Here is a 17,630-nt window from a genome sequence, read left to right as displayed (position 1 = left end):
TATTGCGCGTAATGTAATCAATAACTACATCCTCGGACATAGCATCAATGTTTTACCCCTAGTGGCAACAGCACATCCATAACCTTAGAGATTTCTGTCACTTCCCCAGATTCACGGAGACATGAACCCACTATCGAGCATAAATACCCCATCTTGGAGTTACTAGCAAAAACTTGGCCAGAGCCTCTACTAATAACGGAGAGCATGCAAGATCATAAACAACACATAGATATAAATTGATAATCAACATAACAAGTATTCTCTATTCATCGGATCCCAACAAACACAACATATAGAATTACAGATAGATGATCTTGATCATGTTCGGAAGCTCACAAGACCCGACAATTAAGCATAATGAGGAGAAGACAACCATCTAGCTACTGCTATGGACCCATAGTCCAGGGGTAGACTACTCACTCATCACTCCGGAGGCGACCATGGCGGCGTAGAGTCCTCCGGGAGATGATTCCCCTCTCCGGCAGAGTGCCGGAGGCGATCTCCTGAATCCCCCGAGATGGGATTGGCGGCGGCGGCGTCTCTAGAAGGTTTTCCGTATCGTGGCTCTCGGTACTGGGGGTTTCGCGACGAAGGCTATTTGTAGGCGGAAGGGTAGGTCAGGAGGCGTCGCGAGGGGCCCAGGGGACATGTCGGCGTGGCCAAGGGTGGGGCCGCGCCGCCTACCCTCCTGGCCACCTCGTGGCCCCACTTCGTTGACTATTCGGTCTTCTGGAAGCTTCGTGGCAAAATAGGACCCTGGGCGTTGATTTCGTCCAATTCCGAGAATATTTCCTTACTAGGATTTCTGAAACCAAAAACAGCAGAAAACAACAACTGGCACTTCAGCATCTTGTTAATAGGTTAGTTCCAGAAAATGCACAAATATGACATAAAGTGTGCATAAAACATGTAGATATCATCAATAATGTGGCATGGAACATAAGAAATTATCGATACGTCGGAGACGTATCACAGGACCACCATGTTGTCGTAGTCCTCGTACGAATCATGGGTGGATCGGCTCCTTGAGCCGATTCACAGGATAACCTGAGAGCCGATCGAGGCTTGTATTTAATGTTTACGTGTATGCCATGCAGGAAACTAAGCGAAGCAATCCATCACCTTCCTGACCAGGTATAGGTCAGGTGGCACGCCCTTGCACCAGCATCGGACGTGCGTGCCGGAGCTTTGCGGGCCGTCGCTCGAGGGACCAGGGCCAACCGCAGTTCTGGGAGCCTCCCGGCTCTACGTGTTGCCCGTCGCTACTCGCCGGTGGGTTTTGACCGTCAACACATTCTGGCACGCCCGGTGGGACAGTCTTCGACATCGACTGCATCATCATCCGCATCACAGATGGCGGAAGATCCAGTCACATACGAAGATCTGACTGAGGAGCTCAAGAATAAGTATGACGATATCAAAGCTCTCTTCGAAGCCGACCTCATCGGCTCTTTCCATAGGACCCGCTCACACGGCGTCAGGTGGAAAGGTTTCTCACCTGAAGGCGCTCTCGATGGAGTGGATCTGTCTACTCCTTCAGAAGAACGCACCAGGTCTCTGCGTCAGGAGGTTAATCACATGGTAGCTCATTCGCTACACCGCCATTCTGAGAGCCTGGTGAACACTTTGGAGCGTATCGCGCTTCGCGTGGTCCAGGAAATCATGAAGCATCAGTACTCTCCGTCAGGACCTGCTCTAGGGACTCACCAAGGAGAGATACCACTCCAGACTCGACCACAGCTGCCATTCGCGCTGGCAGCACCAGAAGTGCCGAATTCACCGGCATACGTCGTCTACAAGATCGGTGGCGATCCTAGTGATTACCAGTTCTTGTATGAACCGCCTAAAGAGATCCCGCACGGATACATGTACACATATGTGCCAGACTGCAGTAACTGGGCACGCACGAACCAGACTGGAACGGCAGGAATTTCTGGAACAGCAGGAGGGGCTTCTGGATCAGATCTTGAGAAGCAGGCGTGGCTAGCTAAGTATGCCACTCCAACGAATCTTCAAAGCTCAACTCCTGCAGCTAGCACCGTGGATCAGATCAGTGCAATCTTGAGAGACCAGTTCGGCATGGTGCCGAAAAGGAGGACAATCGGCTATTTCAAGCCGTACCCCAACGAGTATGATTTGATCCCACTACCACCCAAGTATCGGCTCCCTAAATTCTCCAAGTTTAGTGGATCAGAAGGCTCCAGTTCAATTGAGCATGTGAGCCGATATTTGGCACAGTTGGGCACGATCTCAGCATCGGACCCATTACGTGTGTGGTTTTTCGCACAGTCCCTCACAGGATCGGCTTTCGGGTGGTACACCTCGCTGCCACCAGATTCAATCCGGACTTGGAAGAAGATGGAAGAGCAGTTCCACATGCAGTACCACTCAGAGGCTTCCGAGGCTGGCATTGCCGATCTAGCACAAGTACGACAGAAGCGCGGAGAAACAGTGTCAGAATACATCCAGCGCTTCAGGACCATCAGGAACCGATGCTATTCGGCTCGTTTGACTGAAAAAGAAGCAGTCGAGCTGGCGGTGGTGGGTCTCGCATCACCGATCAAGGATATGGCTTCCCAAGCAGAGTACGCTTCACTGGCGCATATGGTTCAGAATCTGTCCTTATATGAACAGCGCCACCCAGAGTTGTACCAGGACAAGTTCAAGCGTGCGGTAGTCCTGGTTGAGACAGAGGAAGATGAAGACTCTGCAGGAGATCAGGAGGTAGCAGTGGCTGAATGGACTCGGGGGGCAAGCCCCGTGTCCTGCAAGTGGGTTAAGCCACAAGGTCCTCCAAGAGGGTTTGACTTTGATGTAAGCAAAGCTGAGCAGATTTTTGACCTCTTACTCAAGGAGAAGCAGCTAAAGTTACCCGAAGGCCATAAAATCCCTACGGCGCAAGAGCTGAACGGAAAGCCATATTGCAAGTGGCATAACATGTTCACCCATACCACTAACGACTGCAGGGTGTGGCGTCAGCAGATCCAAATGGCGATAGAACAAGGCCGTCTAATTTTCAGCCAGTACGCCATGAAAGTCGACACGCACCCCTTCCCCGCTATTAACATGGTGGAGTGCACTTACCCTGGGAGGTGCCAGCCAGGTTTCTCGTTCAGCATTAACATGGTAGGACCTGTGCACCACCCTGGTAAGGACAGAGATGAGGGCACCCGTTCTCGTGGCAAGGACAAGGAGGAAGCCGTTCCACGCGACCGGCCCCGAAACGATGGCAAGCGCTACATCACAGAGGGAGAAGTGAAGAATGTGCGATATCAGCAACCTCTCTCTGATCATCTCCTCAACAAATATGAGCGTCAGTACGACCAACGCCGGCGATACAACGACGACGACGAAAGAGATCGTCGGTCTAGTGGGGACAACAGGAAATATCGTCGGCATGATCGAGACGACGAAAGATATGAGCGCCATGCCAAGGAAAAGTCAAGAGAGCAGGACGACGTGGACATGCACTGGGATTGTCCTTTCTTCAAACACTGCTGGGATTCAGGAATGAGCTGATTGCCTACAATCGGCAACTGCCCAGAATGTAGACAGAAGAAGAAGGGCGCAGGAGACGTGTCAGTGTTCAAACGTCTAGGGCCTCTCCCATCTCGGAACAAGCAAGCTGAGTCCTCTCGGGTGGAAGATCTCGAGGAGTTAGAAGACGAAGAAGAAGAAGAAGAAGATAAGTACCACCGGCCAAGGTGGTGCCCTGACGGACTCAGCCACTCCCAAAAGCGTAGAGTTCAGCGACTACGTTGCTTGGAGGAAGCCGAAAGGTTATACTTGCACACGTTGAGGAAAGCGCGGCCTGATCTAGCCGCGAAAATTCAGCGAACTCTGGACGAAGAGGGTCGACCACAAAAGAAAGAGTGGCGCCCCAAACAAAAGGAAGCCGATGATGAGACATCGGCTGGCACAAACATGGTGTTCATCCTTCCGGCGGAGTTTAGTGCTCCTGGAACAGAAGAGGCACCTGTGGCACAACTTGACTGCGGCCCACGGCCAGTTATCTTTGAGAAGCCACGAGAAAGGAGCTACAGACATCTGAAGGCCCTGTACTTACGAGGTTATATCAATGGGCAGTCTGTCAACAAGATGCTGGTTGATACCGGAGCGGCAGTCAACATCATGCCATACTCCATGCTACGTCGGTTGGGACGCTCTAGCTTGGATCTGATCAAGACCAACGTCACACTGAGCGATTTCAACGGCCAAGCATCAGAAGCACAAGGTGTTCTGAACGTGGATCTGACCGTAGGAAGGAAAACCATCCCTACGACATTCTTCATTGTCGATAGCAAGAGCACCTACGCTGTCCTGCTAGGGAGAGATTGGATTCACGCCAACTGTTGCATTCCATCCACAATGCACCAATGCTTAATACAGTGGGATGGAGATGAAGTAGAGATCGTCCACGCAGATGACTCAGCCGAGATCTCAACGGCTGGCATGAACATTTGGGAGACGGCAGGCCAAGAGCCACTCTCCGGAGTCAGTTTGGACGACTGCGAGCGCATCGACGTGACAAAAAACGGGGTGAGGCTGGTCTTATCCACCGGCCTGACCGTGTAACAAGAGCAAAGTCTATGGACGTACGTGACAAGGCCGATCCCCGCGATCGGCCCCAAAAAATAAAAAGTGATGATCTTGTCTCAAGCATGTCACGTAGTTGTAGTAAAGCACGAACAAGATGTAAACCTTCATTGAGCAATGCAATCAAAATGGGGGCCGATTCCAGCAATCGGCCCATATTATCCTCGCCATACGTTTTGCCTGTGCTGAGCATCGATCTAACAGGAGACGGAAAGCTAGGGTATGGGTTTACATCGGCTGATGAGCTAGAAGAAGTCGACATTGGTCCTGGGGATAAGCCACGACCAACTTTTATCAGCAAAAAGTTAGATCCACATCCCAGGAGCCAGATGATAGCTCTGTTAAAAGAATACCCAGATTGCTTTGCATGGGATTACACAGAGATGCCTGGGTTAGACAGGAGTATCATTGAGCATCGGCTCCCTCTCAAGAAAGGATTTCGGCCATTCCAACAACGAGCACGTCAGATGAAGGCCGAAATTCTCGAAGAAGTCAAGAAAGAGATCGAGAAAATGCTGACCGCCGGGTTCATCAGGCCATGCAGGTATGCTGAATGGATTTCCATTATCGTACCAGTAGAGAAAAAGGACGGCCGATGGCGTGTCGCCATAGATTTTCGAGATCTCAACAGAGCCACTCCAAAGGATGAATATCCAATGCCTGTGGCGGAAACATTGATCAATGCAGCTGCTGGCCATAAGGTGTTAAGTTTCATGGATGGCAATGCCGGCTACAACCAAATTTTCATGGCTCCAGAAGATATACACAAGACTGCATTCAGAGTACCAGGATCAGTGGGCTTGTTTGAATATGTGGTCATGACTTTTGGGCTGAAGAATGCCGGTGCAACATACCAGAGAGCCATGAATTACATTTTTCATGATCTGATCGGCAAGTTGGTGGAAATCTACATCGATGACGTGGTAGTCAAGTCTGTCTCCATAGAAGGACACTTGGATGATTTGCGGCGCATCCTAGACCGAACTAGAAAATTCGGGCTGAGAATGAATCCAAAGAAGTGTGCCTTTGGTGTGACGGCCGGTCAGTTCCTAGGTTTTTTGGTTCATGAACGAGGAATTGAGATCGGCCTGAAAAGTCAGGAGGCAGTACGTAACATGCAGCCACCTACCACGAAGAAGGAACTCCAACGTCTCATCGGCAAGATCAACTTCGTCCGACGGTTCATCTCTAATCTGTCAGGACGAATTGAGCCGTTCATGGCATTGGTGAAGATTAAATCTGATGACGAGTTTCACTGGGGGGCAGAACAGCAGCGAGCGTTTGACAAAATTAAGCGGTATCTAACAACGCCGCCTGTGCTAGTTCCACCTCAGCAAGACAGGCCATTCTATATCTACTTATCAGTAGCTGACACGTCCATTGCTTCAGTGGTGGTGCAACTCTATGAGGGTGTTGAAAAGGTCGCTTTCTACCTCAGCAGAAGGATGTTGGATGCAGAGACAAGGTATCCTGAGGTCGAGAAGTTATGCCTCTGCCTATTCTTCACTTGCACCAAGCTTCGTCACATCTTTCTGACGGCAGAAATTATCATCATATGCAAGTCAGACGTTGTCAAGCACATGCTGTCGGCTCCTATTTTGAAAGGCCGACTTGGTAAGTGGATGTTTGCGTTATCGGAGTTTGATCTCCGGTATCAGCCTGCGAAAGCAGTCAAGGGACAAGCGTTGGCCGATCTTATAGCTGAACGAATATAGCAGCACTATCTGTACGTGCATGGGCTATGTTCTTCGATGGATCGGCTTGTGACGATGGTTGTGGCATCGGCATTCTGCTCGTGTCGCCTCGGGGGGCAACGTATTCCTTCTCCATCAGGCTATCTACCCCTTGCACCAACAATGTCGCTGAGTATGAGGCAATACGCAAGGGAATGGAGTTGCTTTTGGAAGCCGGGGCAGAAGCGGTGGAAATTTTTGGAGACTCTAAGTTGGTGATTTCACAGCTCACGGACAAATACAAGTGCGAAAGTGAGTCACTCTTCCCATTATGGATGGAATTTCGTGAGCTGATGACACAATTTCGGTACATCAACTTCAATTGGGTCCCAAGATCTCAAAATACTGAGGCCAATGATCTCGCACAGATGGCATCAGGCTACAAGGACATACCAGACGGGTCAGAAGTTCAGGTGCAGTTCCTGGAACAGGATGACTGGAGAGCCGATATCTTCAATTACTTGAAGGATTCGGCTCGGGGGGCACCTAAACGGATAAGGTACAAGGCCATGAAATATGTCCTTATAGGAGATGACATGTTCTACAGGACGTTGGAAGGGTTACTACTCAAATGCCTGGGACCAACTGAGTCTAATCGGCTCTTACATGAGGTGCATGAAGGCGCCTGTGGAACTCACCAATCGGCTCATAAGATGAAGTGGCTGATCAGACGATCAGGGTTTTACTGGCCCACCATGCTTGAGGACTGCTTCAAATACTACAAAGGTCGCCAAGCGTGTCAGATGTTCGGGAAGATTCAGATGGTACCAGCATCAGCAATGAACCCCATCATCAAGCCTTGGCCATTTCGAGGTTGGGGCATGGACATGATCGGCAAAATCCATCCTGCGTCGAGCAAAGGCCACGAGTGGATTTTGGCCATTACAGATTACTTCACTAAATGGGTGGAGGCTGTCCCTATGAAGAAGGTAAAATCAGAAGATGTTATCAAATTTGTGAAAGAACACGTCATTCATAGATTCGGGATTCCCCAAACCATCACGACCGATGGAGGTTCGGTCTTCACTTCTAAAGAATTCAGAAAGTTCTGCGATGATATGGGAATTAAGCTGATCTGATCATCTCCATACTATGCTCAAGCCAATGGGCAAGCTGAAGCGTCCAACCAGAGCCTTATCAAGCTAATTAAGAGGAAAATTGACGAGAACCCTAGGGGTTGGCATGAGGTATTGTCAGAAGCTTTGTGGGCCTATCGCATGTCATGCCATGGAGCTATAAAGACTTCGCCATACCAGCTCGTCTATGGGCAGGAAGCCGTATTACCTTGGGAAATTACGACTGGATCGAGACGTGTTACATTTCAGAATGATCTGACAGCTGAAGAATATGCAGCCCTGATGAGTGATACTATTGAGGATGCAACGGAACTTACACTTTGGTCGTTGGAGAAGATTAAAGAGAACAAAGCCAGGGTAGCTCGCGCATACAATAAGAAGGTGAGACCAAAGGAGTTTCAGGTTGGTGATCTAGTATGGGAAGCCGTGTTGCCATTAGGAACTAAGGATAAAGCATATGGCAAATGGTCTCCTAATTGGCACGGTCCGTACAAAGTCGTCCAGGTTTTGAAGGGTAATGCATACATGCTTGAACAGCTGAACGGTGTTAAATTCCCAGTAGCTGTCAATGGTCAACATCTCAAGAAATATTTCCCAAGCATGTGGGATGACGAGCAGTGAAATATGGGGGCCGATGCATAAAATCGGCCAGTAAAATTTTTTTTATATACAAATTACAGCCGATGCGCAGACATCGACTTTAGAAATATGGATACCAGTATAGCCGATGCACGGACATCGACTTCAGAATAATAAAAAAGCCGATGCATGGCCATCAACTCTAGAAGAACAAGCTCAATTAACAGATCAGTTTCAGGTCAGAGACCGTGGCATTTGGGATGATTTTCCCATCGGATTTGCTGAGGAGTTGAATCTGTGCGTTCGAGATTTGAGGATGGCGTGGACACAGATTGGACATGTTTAACCGTGTGGATAGGCAACTGATTTGGCCTTAAATTGCGTTTTATGGTAAAAGCCGATGCCCTGCCATCGGCTCTTTACGCGTTGACTTCGTTTGGCAATCGGCAAATTTGACGAGAAAGCAAAATCAATAGAGGAATATTTTCTTCATTAATAAAGGGGATTTCTTACAAAGAAAGAGCCGATTGCTCAAGGGAGGAAGAACAAAATAAAGGTCTATTGACCAATCTGCTACTACTACTAGACCTATACTAGTAGATGCTACCCTACGGGCCGTCGCTGCCCTCGTCGTCGCCATCGGAGCTCTCGTCGGCGCTGCTGCCAGCGGGCTCCTCGTCACTGCTCCCATAGCCCTCTATGGGAGCCTCCTCCTCCTCCTCGTCGTCGTCGTCGTCATCATCCGATCCGGCGCGGAAGCGCTTCGCCGGCGGGTAGTCCTCGAGGGAGTCGTCGTCATCTTCTTCTTCCTCCTCGTTGGAGGAAGTGTAGTCGTCCCAGGAGAACGAGTCGTCCTCGCTCTCCGCCTCCAGTTCCCCATCGGCGAGGAACTGGAGGTCATCATCTCCGCTGGTCAAGGATTTGTCGTCCTGTGACCAGACGGAGGAGGCGTGGTCCTCCTGGTCCCACTCCTCTGGGGCGCGTTCGTTGTGCACCGCCATCGAATCCCACTCCGGCGTGGGTTCGCGGGAGGAGGAGGATGAGGAAGAGAAGGATTGGGAGGAAAGATCCGACGAGGCGGATGAGGAAGAGGAGGAAGACATTGCTACAGGAGATGGGGGTTTCTTGGTGCCGATGGCTAGAACAGAGCAAGGGGATGAAGTGGCGAACTGTTCGGAGCGGTTAAATAAAAGGGGATATAGTGGAGGTTTAATGCCACAGGAGTTTCCGAGGAAGTGGTGCCAAAAGAGAAAAAAAAGAAAACTGCCAGATCACGCGGAGAAGTTGAGAAGGCAAGGCATCATGATGAAGGATACTGCGACGGTTCTGCTCTGCCACGACATGACCCGACGAAGAAAAAACAGAGTGGTTTTGGAATTATCATTACCAAAACCAGGGGGCATGTGTTATCACCAGAATTTGACCGGATCAGAGGTGGGCCGTGATTAAGATGGGCTTGGAGAATATACGCGGAAAATATACATGAATCGGCCTTGTACAAGGAGTTTGGGCTGGTTTGCCCGTGTATCTGTAAATATAGTAGGATACGTGTCGGTTAGGATTAAAAGGTAGAATTTGGCTCGTACACGGTTGGGATTATTCCCACGTTAGAAAGTCTACGGACTATAAATATGTATCTAGGGTTATTGAGAAGGAGGACGATCACGTTCACAACAAACCAATCTAGGCGCATCGCCACCCCTTGTTTCGAGGGTTTCTTCCGGGTAAGCACCATGCTGCCTAGATCGCATCTTGCGATCTAGGCAGTATCACGTTTATTCGTTGTTCATGCGTTGCTCGTGCTGAAGCCTTGTTGATGGCGAGCAACGTAGTTATCGTAGATGTGTTAGGGTTAGCATTGTTTTACCGTGATATATGCTTTTATCTATGCTGTCCCTAGACGTCTAGCTGCCATTACACCTATCTTAGGTGTAAGGGCAGCACCTTGCTTGATCCTTGTTTAGCAGATCCGATCCGTTATGATTGCTCCTTGTTCTCCAAGGATTAGTTTAACATCTACATAGTTAGGCCTTGCAAACGGGTTGAAGGATCCAGTAGCACGTAGGGTGTAGTTTGCTAGCCCTAGAGAAGATGTTTCGGGAATCAACTTCATGTTGGTTTTTAGGCCTTATCTAGGGCTGGCTTATTATCATCTTGCGTGGCTGCCAGGCTCAATCACGTGTAGGATGTTCCGATTATGTGGTGAAAACCCTAAATCGTCGTAGGTCGTTTTAACTTAATATTGATCAAGCGGGACCACTATGTTGTCGTAGACCTCGTACGAATCATGGGTGGATCGGCTCCTTGAGCCGATTCACAGGATAATCTGAGAGCCGATCGAGGCTCGTATTTAATGTTTACGTGTCTGCCATGCAGGAAACTAAGCGAAGCAATCCATCACCTTCCTGACCAGGTATAGGTCAGGTGGCACGCCCTTGCACCAGCATCGGACGTGCGTGCCGGAGCTTTGCGGGCCGTCGCTCGAGGGACCAGGGCCAACCGCAGTTCTGGGAGCCTCCCGGCTCTACGTGTTGCCCGTCGCTACTCGCCGGTGGGTTTTGACCGTCAACAAGCGCTGACGAAGAAAAGCCCACTGAGCAGCAGCGGTGGGAAGACCCATAAACTCAGCCGCATACTGAGGCAGAACACTGGAGGTGAGAACAGCAGCAGCACGAGTATCCTCATCTATCCACTGAGTGTACTCGGTCAGATCCAGCCGGTAAGTCGCAACGGCAGTAGAGTGGTCCTGGACATTCCGGTCATAATCAGCCAGAGCAGTGTCATCAGCACTCTTGGCTGCATCCTTATCCGCCTGAGTAGCATCAGGGGCAAGGGCAACAGGTGGCGGTGCAACAGGCACCGTAGGAGCAACGAGGCGCGGCGGACAGGAGACCTCGCCAGAGAGCACACCCCAAAGACGAAGACCGCGCATGTGGACGCGCATGAAGGCAGCGAAATCAGGGTAATTCGCGCCATCAAAGATCACCGGGCAGCGAGGGATCACAACATAGCCCGAGGAAGACATAGCTATCTTTTTTTTCGATATTTTTTCAATTTTTATAGATCGAAGTCATCGGAGACGAAAAATCAGGTCGGCGGCGCAGATCAAGGAGCAGGCGGCGGGGGCGGCCCAGATCGGGGAGTACGGGGGCGGCCCAGATCAGGGAGTAGGCGGAACTCCTCCAATCGCTGAACGGGCGGCCGTGTCGGGGATCGAAGCAGGCGGAACTCCTCCAATCGCTGAACTGCCAGAGCGAGCACGGGGCAGAGAAGAGAGCCGGCGCGGGGCGAAGAAGAGAGCCGGCGCGGGGCGAAGGGCGTCGGGCGGAGAAGACAGCCGGCGCGGGGCGGAATCTGCGCGGAATCGGGAGCAGATGGTCGCAGTAGGCGGCGTCGAGCGGGCCTAGCGCCATGAGATCGAAGAGCAGGCGGAGCGTGGGTGGCCACGCGCGGGGAAGGAATCGGGCGGCGAGGCCGGCCACGCGCAGGAGGAGTCGGGCGGGCGGAATTGGCCGGGCGGAATCGGCCGGAATTGATCGGGCGACGGACGGAAGATTCAACAATCAACGTCGGCCGGGGAAAACTAGAGGATCAATATTTGCTCTGATACCATGTTAGGGCAATATGCTTGTTGTATTACCAGGGGGCCAGATGCCACAATATATAGTACATGTACAGGTGCACACATGCAGAAAGCCCCCTAACATATGGGGAAACTACAATAGACAAATATATACATCTAACGGAAAGAACCTTGGCCGCCCCTTGGCAACAGCGTCTGACCCATAGCCACTTGGACATGTCAATTGGCCAGCGCGCGTATGGATGTGGACGGGCAGCTGAAAGCACCGTATTGTCCATGACAGTCTTCTTTTAGATGTGTCCATGACAGTTGACAGGAAGCGTTTCCAGTCTCTTCTGTCACGTATTAATCTGACGATAATAGCAACGTCATTATCGTGACAAGATGTACGAGACAATGACCAGATGCCTGTGATATGCCAGGTTCCGAGCCCTTTTTTATGAGAAAACTATTCTGATAATAATAATCTACCAAAGTCACAATTCTTTTAGTGTCATTTCTGAAAGAGATTTTCGCGAAGAGACAACTGATTCTGAAAGTATTCTTTACTTCAGCCAGAGGAAGCGAGAATCAAATGAAGAAGCTCAAAAGTTAGCGGCAACACAAGTCACCCTGTTGGTCACTGATATGAACATTGTTCTTAAAATCTGTATAAACCATTTGGAATATGATGCTCTCTTTGAGGCTCCCCTTTGCGTCCAAGAACCTTCTCAGAAGCACCCACGTTTTATTTATGCTTTCAGTATTATCCATCAGTTTTCAGATGGATATTAACTAGAATAGTGAGCTGCTAAAGCTTTACCCCTTTATAGAGAATTTAAGAATATGTAGTATCTAACTATCCAAATGTCACATGCACATCGCAGACCCCCAAACGTGCAATTAGCAGAATACAGACGAAATCTTGATTCGATGAAAACCATAACACATTTGGCATCTTGTACAAAAGATAAACTGTTATGCATAGTTCGCTTGGTGGGGCAATCTATGACCATAATATTAGCTGTCCAATTTGTCCTCTCAAGCAATCTCCGTGTAAAAAGATGTGCCTGCCTTGCTCAGATCGGATCAAGCAACATGTAAACCATTAAACTATATATGAGGGTATATATTGTCAAAATCAAGAAGGCTTTTGTACATCCTCTAGTCAGCTGCAGCAAGAAAGAGATCGTGTCCTAGCTACCAATAATGTTTGTACAGTTACGTTGAAAGAATCGGTGTTGCTTCTCCTAATTTTGTACGTACGTGTATCATCTATGATGATGAGCTTGTGCCGGTCTGCCGCCGAGCCGGTCCATTCCTGAACCCAGCGCCGAACCATCTCCGCGTCGCGTCTCGGAGCAGAGTGTCATTCACCTGGCAAAACTTGTGAGTCCAACCGACCGGTTCGACGGCCTCAAACCCTAATCCCGGGGTCCGGTCCTTGGACTTGAGGTTCACCGGGTCGGTCCAGTCCGCCACGTAGGTCGACACCCGGCGCCGGAACTTCACCTTGAACTCCTCCCACGCTTGGTACTTGTAATGGTTCACTCGGACTTGTTTGTTCCACTGACCTTGGAAACCGGGCCGGAGCGCGAAGTGGTGGATCGAGTTGACGAGCGAGTCGTCCACTGCGTCGAGCCGGAGCAGTGACTTGTGCCGCTCCTGGGTTCGCCTCCGGCACGTGTAGCCCTGCGTGACCCCTTCCTCCGGGTTCGAGGTCTGACCCGAGGGCCCGAAATCGGCGCAGCCCAGGGACACCTGGCCGACGTCTGGCTCGGCCGACGATACCACCGACCGGAGCATGGTGGACTTGTCCGGGTTGTTCGATTGGTTCCACTGCGGGGAGAAGATGAACTCGTCGACGTCGACGAACGCCATCCACTGGCACGAGTGGCGGTGCGCGGCGGCGCTGTGGGAGAACCCGGCCTCCTGGGCCTTGGTCCAGGGCCACGCCACGGTGGAGACGTCGTACCCGGCCGCGTTGAGGTGGTGGACCTGGTCCGCCAGGTCGTCCTCGCTCCCGTTGTCGTAGAGGTAGAACCGGTCCACGCCCACCGCCGCGTGGTAGACCACCCACTCCGGTAGGAACTTGGCCACGTCACGGACCATGGTGCAGGCGCAGATGAGCTTTTTCTCCGGTGCCGTCGACGAGGCAGCCCTCGGCGGATTGTAGACGGCAAGGGACGGGAGGGGCTCTTGGCCGGTGACGGCGAGCGTGACGCGGATCTCCTCCTGGGATTCCTGCTGCACCGGCGTCGGAGGAGGCGGGCACCTGAAGACCTGCTGCGCCGAGGTGGCCGCCGGGAGCGTGGCCACGACGTGGTCGCCGGCACGGTAGTACACGCACTGGATATCGGAGGCCGGGCGGTTGACTCCTTGGCGCGGGTTGACGCCCTTGGCGAAGACGAGCACGTCGCCGCCGTCCACCACAGCGGACTCGTACACCAGCCGCCCGCTCCAGCGCAGCATCTCGGTCGACCGGCCACCACCACGGGCGGCACCCACGGTCCTCTTCGACGTCGACGAGGAGGCGATCACGAGCTGCGGCGCCGGGAGCGTCTTGTGCCTCCGCGCCGGCTCGGGCACGGCGCAGGCGTACGCGCGGCGGCCGGACCTCCCGGGCGCCGGAAGCCTCCCGAGCGCGCGCGCCGGGGACGTCGCCCCGCCTCGGAACCTGCACGTCACGTTCCCCGCCGCGTCGGCGGCGTCGGCGCGGAGCAGGACGAGCGCCTCCCAGTCCGGGAGTAGCACGGCCGCGTCCGGCTGCGCCTTCGTGGCGCGACCACCGGCGGCCGGCGTGGCGGTTGCGGTTGTGGTGTAACCTTTGACGGCGCCGAGGCGGACGTGGAGCCGGCGCGCCGGCACGAGCTGCAGGGCGCGCGCGGGGGCGGCGAGCATGCCGCCGGGCGGGACGAGGCTGAAGCAGAGGAGCGCCGCCAGTGCGAGCGCGAAGGCAGCGGCGGTGATCAGTGCGCGGCACCGCGCCACTGCGTGCCGCCGGCGCGCGTGCAGCTGCATGGCCGGCAGCGACGGCGGCGGCGATGGGATGGGGGCGACGACGCGCAACAACACCTAACGAATTCCAGAGTCCGGCTGCCCCTCGACTTTTATACGTCTGCCGTTGACGACTCTCGCGCGCGGTTGCGTTGGAATCGGTTTCGGTCAGGTTTGTTAACTAGGAAAGGAAAGGCGCAACCTTGTACGTGACTGTAGCAACAAACAACGGGAGCTTAATCTAGTCGCCTGGAAATTTGAAAGTTGGAATTTTGGTCGTTTATCCTGTAACAACTTGTCTTTTCTTTTTCTTTATATAATCGTGTTTATTTTGAACTTATCTGGTCTCTCAACTTTATCGTCGTCTCTAATGCGCGCACACTCTTTGACTTCGTCCCCATCAAACTATGACAACCGTTGATGCATGCTGCTAAACACTGCAATCCTCCTAGGCTGCATTTGCATTGCTTTGGATTGTGATGTTTTTTCCTTTTTTGGGGTCTATTTTAGTGCTTATTAAACCACCTTGTGCCTATTTTTATTTCTCATTTTGGTAACAAACTATAAAATAAGCACAACACATCACTATGTAGCTCGCAAACCGAGCATGCCTCCAAGTACATGGATTCTTCGCTGGCGCCGGGTACCCTGAGCCACCCGTTGACACCACCCACCTGCCCTGATTCAAGTAACTCAGGGTGACATGAATTCTTCTCCGTCACCGGTGCCCCTACCATTAACCATAATCTTGAGACATTAACCCTTTGTGCACGCCTCCAACGTTGTCGCTGCTATGGATCGTCACCACTACGGGAGCATACGCTACGAGGGTCCGTACCCAACGGGCCAGGCTGGTGGAGAGGCCATGACTTCGACGATGTCAAGGAGTATTGCCACGCTGGCATGGGCCATGACTTCGACGAGGTCATGGCGTATTGCAACGTTGGCATGTAGCCACCAGCGTGGGTGCATCGGTGCAGGCTGTTCCATGTACATATTGTCACGGCAGACGCTCTCTCTGTGGCGCTCAAGAGCGCCTATCCCTACCCCCAGACCCAAGGGTGGGTTCCGTGTCGCCACCCTTGGTGATTGACCGAGATGTAACATCAACATTGTTGAATTTAAGAGGAACATTAACAACAATATTATGTATTAGTACCAATAATAACTACATAATGAAACACCGCCAACAATTACTAGCAAAACATGTTGCGCACTTAAAAAAAATAAGACAAGTAGCAACAATAACACTAACTAGTTTGGTACTTATTGTGTATCTTACATGGTAGTACCATCGATCTCCTTTTAATCCAGAATTGTTGTAGGTCACACCGAGCCTTGGATGACCTTCTTCTGAATATACAGCTAGAGCCTCCCGCTAGCTCCAGGTGCTGCAACGGAAATAGGTTTCGTTCGCTTCCTTTGTGATAAGAACATTGTAAACCAGGACATGCTAGGTGCTGTTAACTGGGCTAATCTTGTTCCTCTGCATTCTCATCTAGGCCACTGCTGAGGCCTCCTCATTAATAAATCACCCACATGTTGAAGAACAATAATTGTACATTCTCAACAATGAATAAAACAACCACATGTTAAATCAGAACATACCGTCTTATGTAGAAAGAAAACCAGAAGATCTAGGTAAAAGCTCCTAGATCTGCACCTTAAGCATGTAAACTGAGGTTATTAATCTACCGAGAGAAACTCATGTAGCCTCTTGTCACCATACTTCAGACACGCGATGTTTATTTGATCCATTAACAAATGAAAAAGAGAATAATAAGACACTCTAAACACTAGCACGATTTTAAACTTCACGGCATAGTACAATATGTAGCATATTATTTACACTACGTTAACAAGTTTTACCAACTACATCGTTAGATCATCTAACAGTTTTCACAACTCAACTTCAGAAACCAAACTACACTAACAATTTTCACAAATCAACTTCACAAACCAACTACACTAGCAATTTACACTACACTAACATTTAAACTAACAACTCGTTACTAAAAAAAATCAACTACATTTGATCTACACACTACACTAACGTTACTACAGTTAGATGATCAAACATTTTTTACCAACTACATTAAATGATCTACACACTACACTAATGTCACTAACAACTACACTATTTTATCTAACAATTTATCTACACATTACACTAAAAAGTTACACTAGCTAACAATACACTAACATTTTACAAAAGAAATGGGGGAGACGATGGCGGCACTCAGTGACGATGCAGATCGTTGGAGATGGAGGTGGCGGCGCGGTACGGACGATGACATCACGGGGTGGATGGCGACGATGCAATTTGGGTCGACGACGCGAGGCGAAGTGGATCGAGTGAGCGTGGCGGCAGGGGTGAATCGAGCGCGAGTGGCGGCACATGGGGAGAGAGATGGGGTGTGCGAAGCGAAAGCTGAAATTAGAAATAGCTAGGAAAGCAGTAGCTGTTTTCCCTTTAATTTATTTTCTAGTATTAGTCACACGAGTAGTAGCACCACAGCCAGTCGTCGGAAGGGAATGGTCAAGCTTGGGAGCTAAGTTTTATATGGACATAGTTGCATTGCTGGTCCATCCACATACCGTGTGCTGCTTGCTTCCTCTAGCTAAAGCGATGCGTACATAGACAGACAAAATTGATTTAAACCGGAGACATCGATCGGTAGAAAGCAGCATGTATATAGGAATTCCTCAAAAAGAAAAAATATAGAATCACAGTCACACCTGTCTCGTATATATGATTGGATTTTATGCCATGAAAATGACCTTATTAGTGTTAGATTTGTTTGTGGTAAAAGAGACTAGGAACCTGGCATGCCACGGGCGTCTGGTCATTGTCTCCTATATATATTTGGACCTTGTTACGAGAATAGCATCGCTATTATCGGATTAATCTGGCGTAGAAGAGACTGGAAACGCATCCAGTCATGTTCAATCCGGCGTTGTCGACATGCCCAAGTGGCTCTGCATCAGAGGCTGATCGATGTGAAGAGGCGGCCAAGTTTCTTTGGAAGATCGAGGTCACGGGCCCGATGTCTACCGTCGAATCTAATCGGTAGTATGTATGGTCAC

At 50.7% G+C, this 17,630-nt stretch overlaps 1 protein-coding gene across 1 annotated transcript; it reads right to left on the bottom strand.

The window, feature by feature from the left end:
- Nucleotides 1–12,647: 12,647 nt before the first annotated feature.
- LOC127313728 (glycosyltransferase family 92 protein Os08g0121900) lies at nucleotides 12,648–14,738 on the bottom strand. The gene has a single exon (XM_051344199.2). The coding sequence runs from the start codon at nucleotides 14,565–14,567 to the stop codon at nucleotides 12,822–12,824; it is 1,746 nt and encodes a 581-aa protein (XP_051200159.1). The 5' UTR covers nucleotides 14,568–14,738; the 3' UTR covers nucleotides 12,648–12,821.
- Nucleotides 14,739–17,630: the final 2,892 nt, after the last annotated feature.

Source organism: Lolium perenne, chromosome 7 (assembly GCF_019359855.2).
Source record: "Lolium perenne isolate Kyuss_39 chromosome 7, Kyuss_2.0, whole genome shotgun sequence".
Taxonomy (NCBI): Eukaryota; Viridiplantae; Streptophyta; class Magnoliopsida; order Poales; family Poaceae; genus Lolium; species Lolium perenne.
The sequence above is the reverse complement of the archived record's forward strand: the minus strand, read 5'-3'. Positions and strand labels throughout refer to the sequence as shown.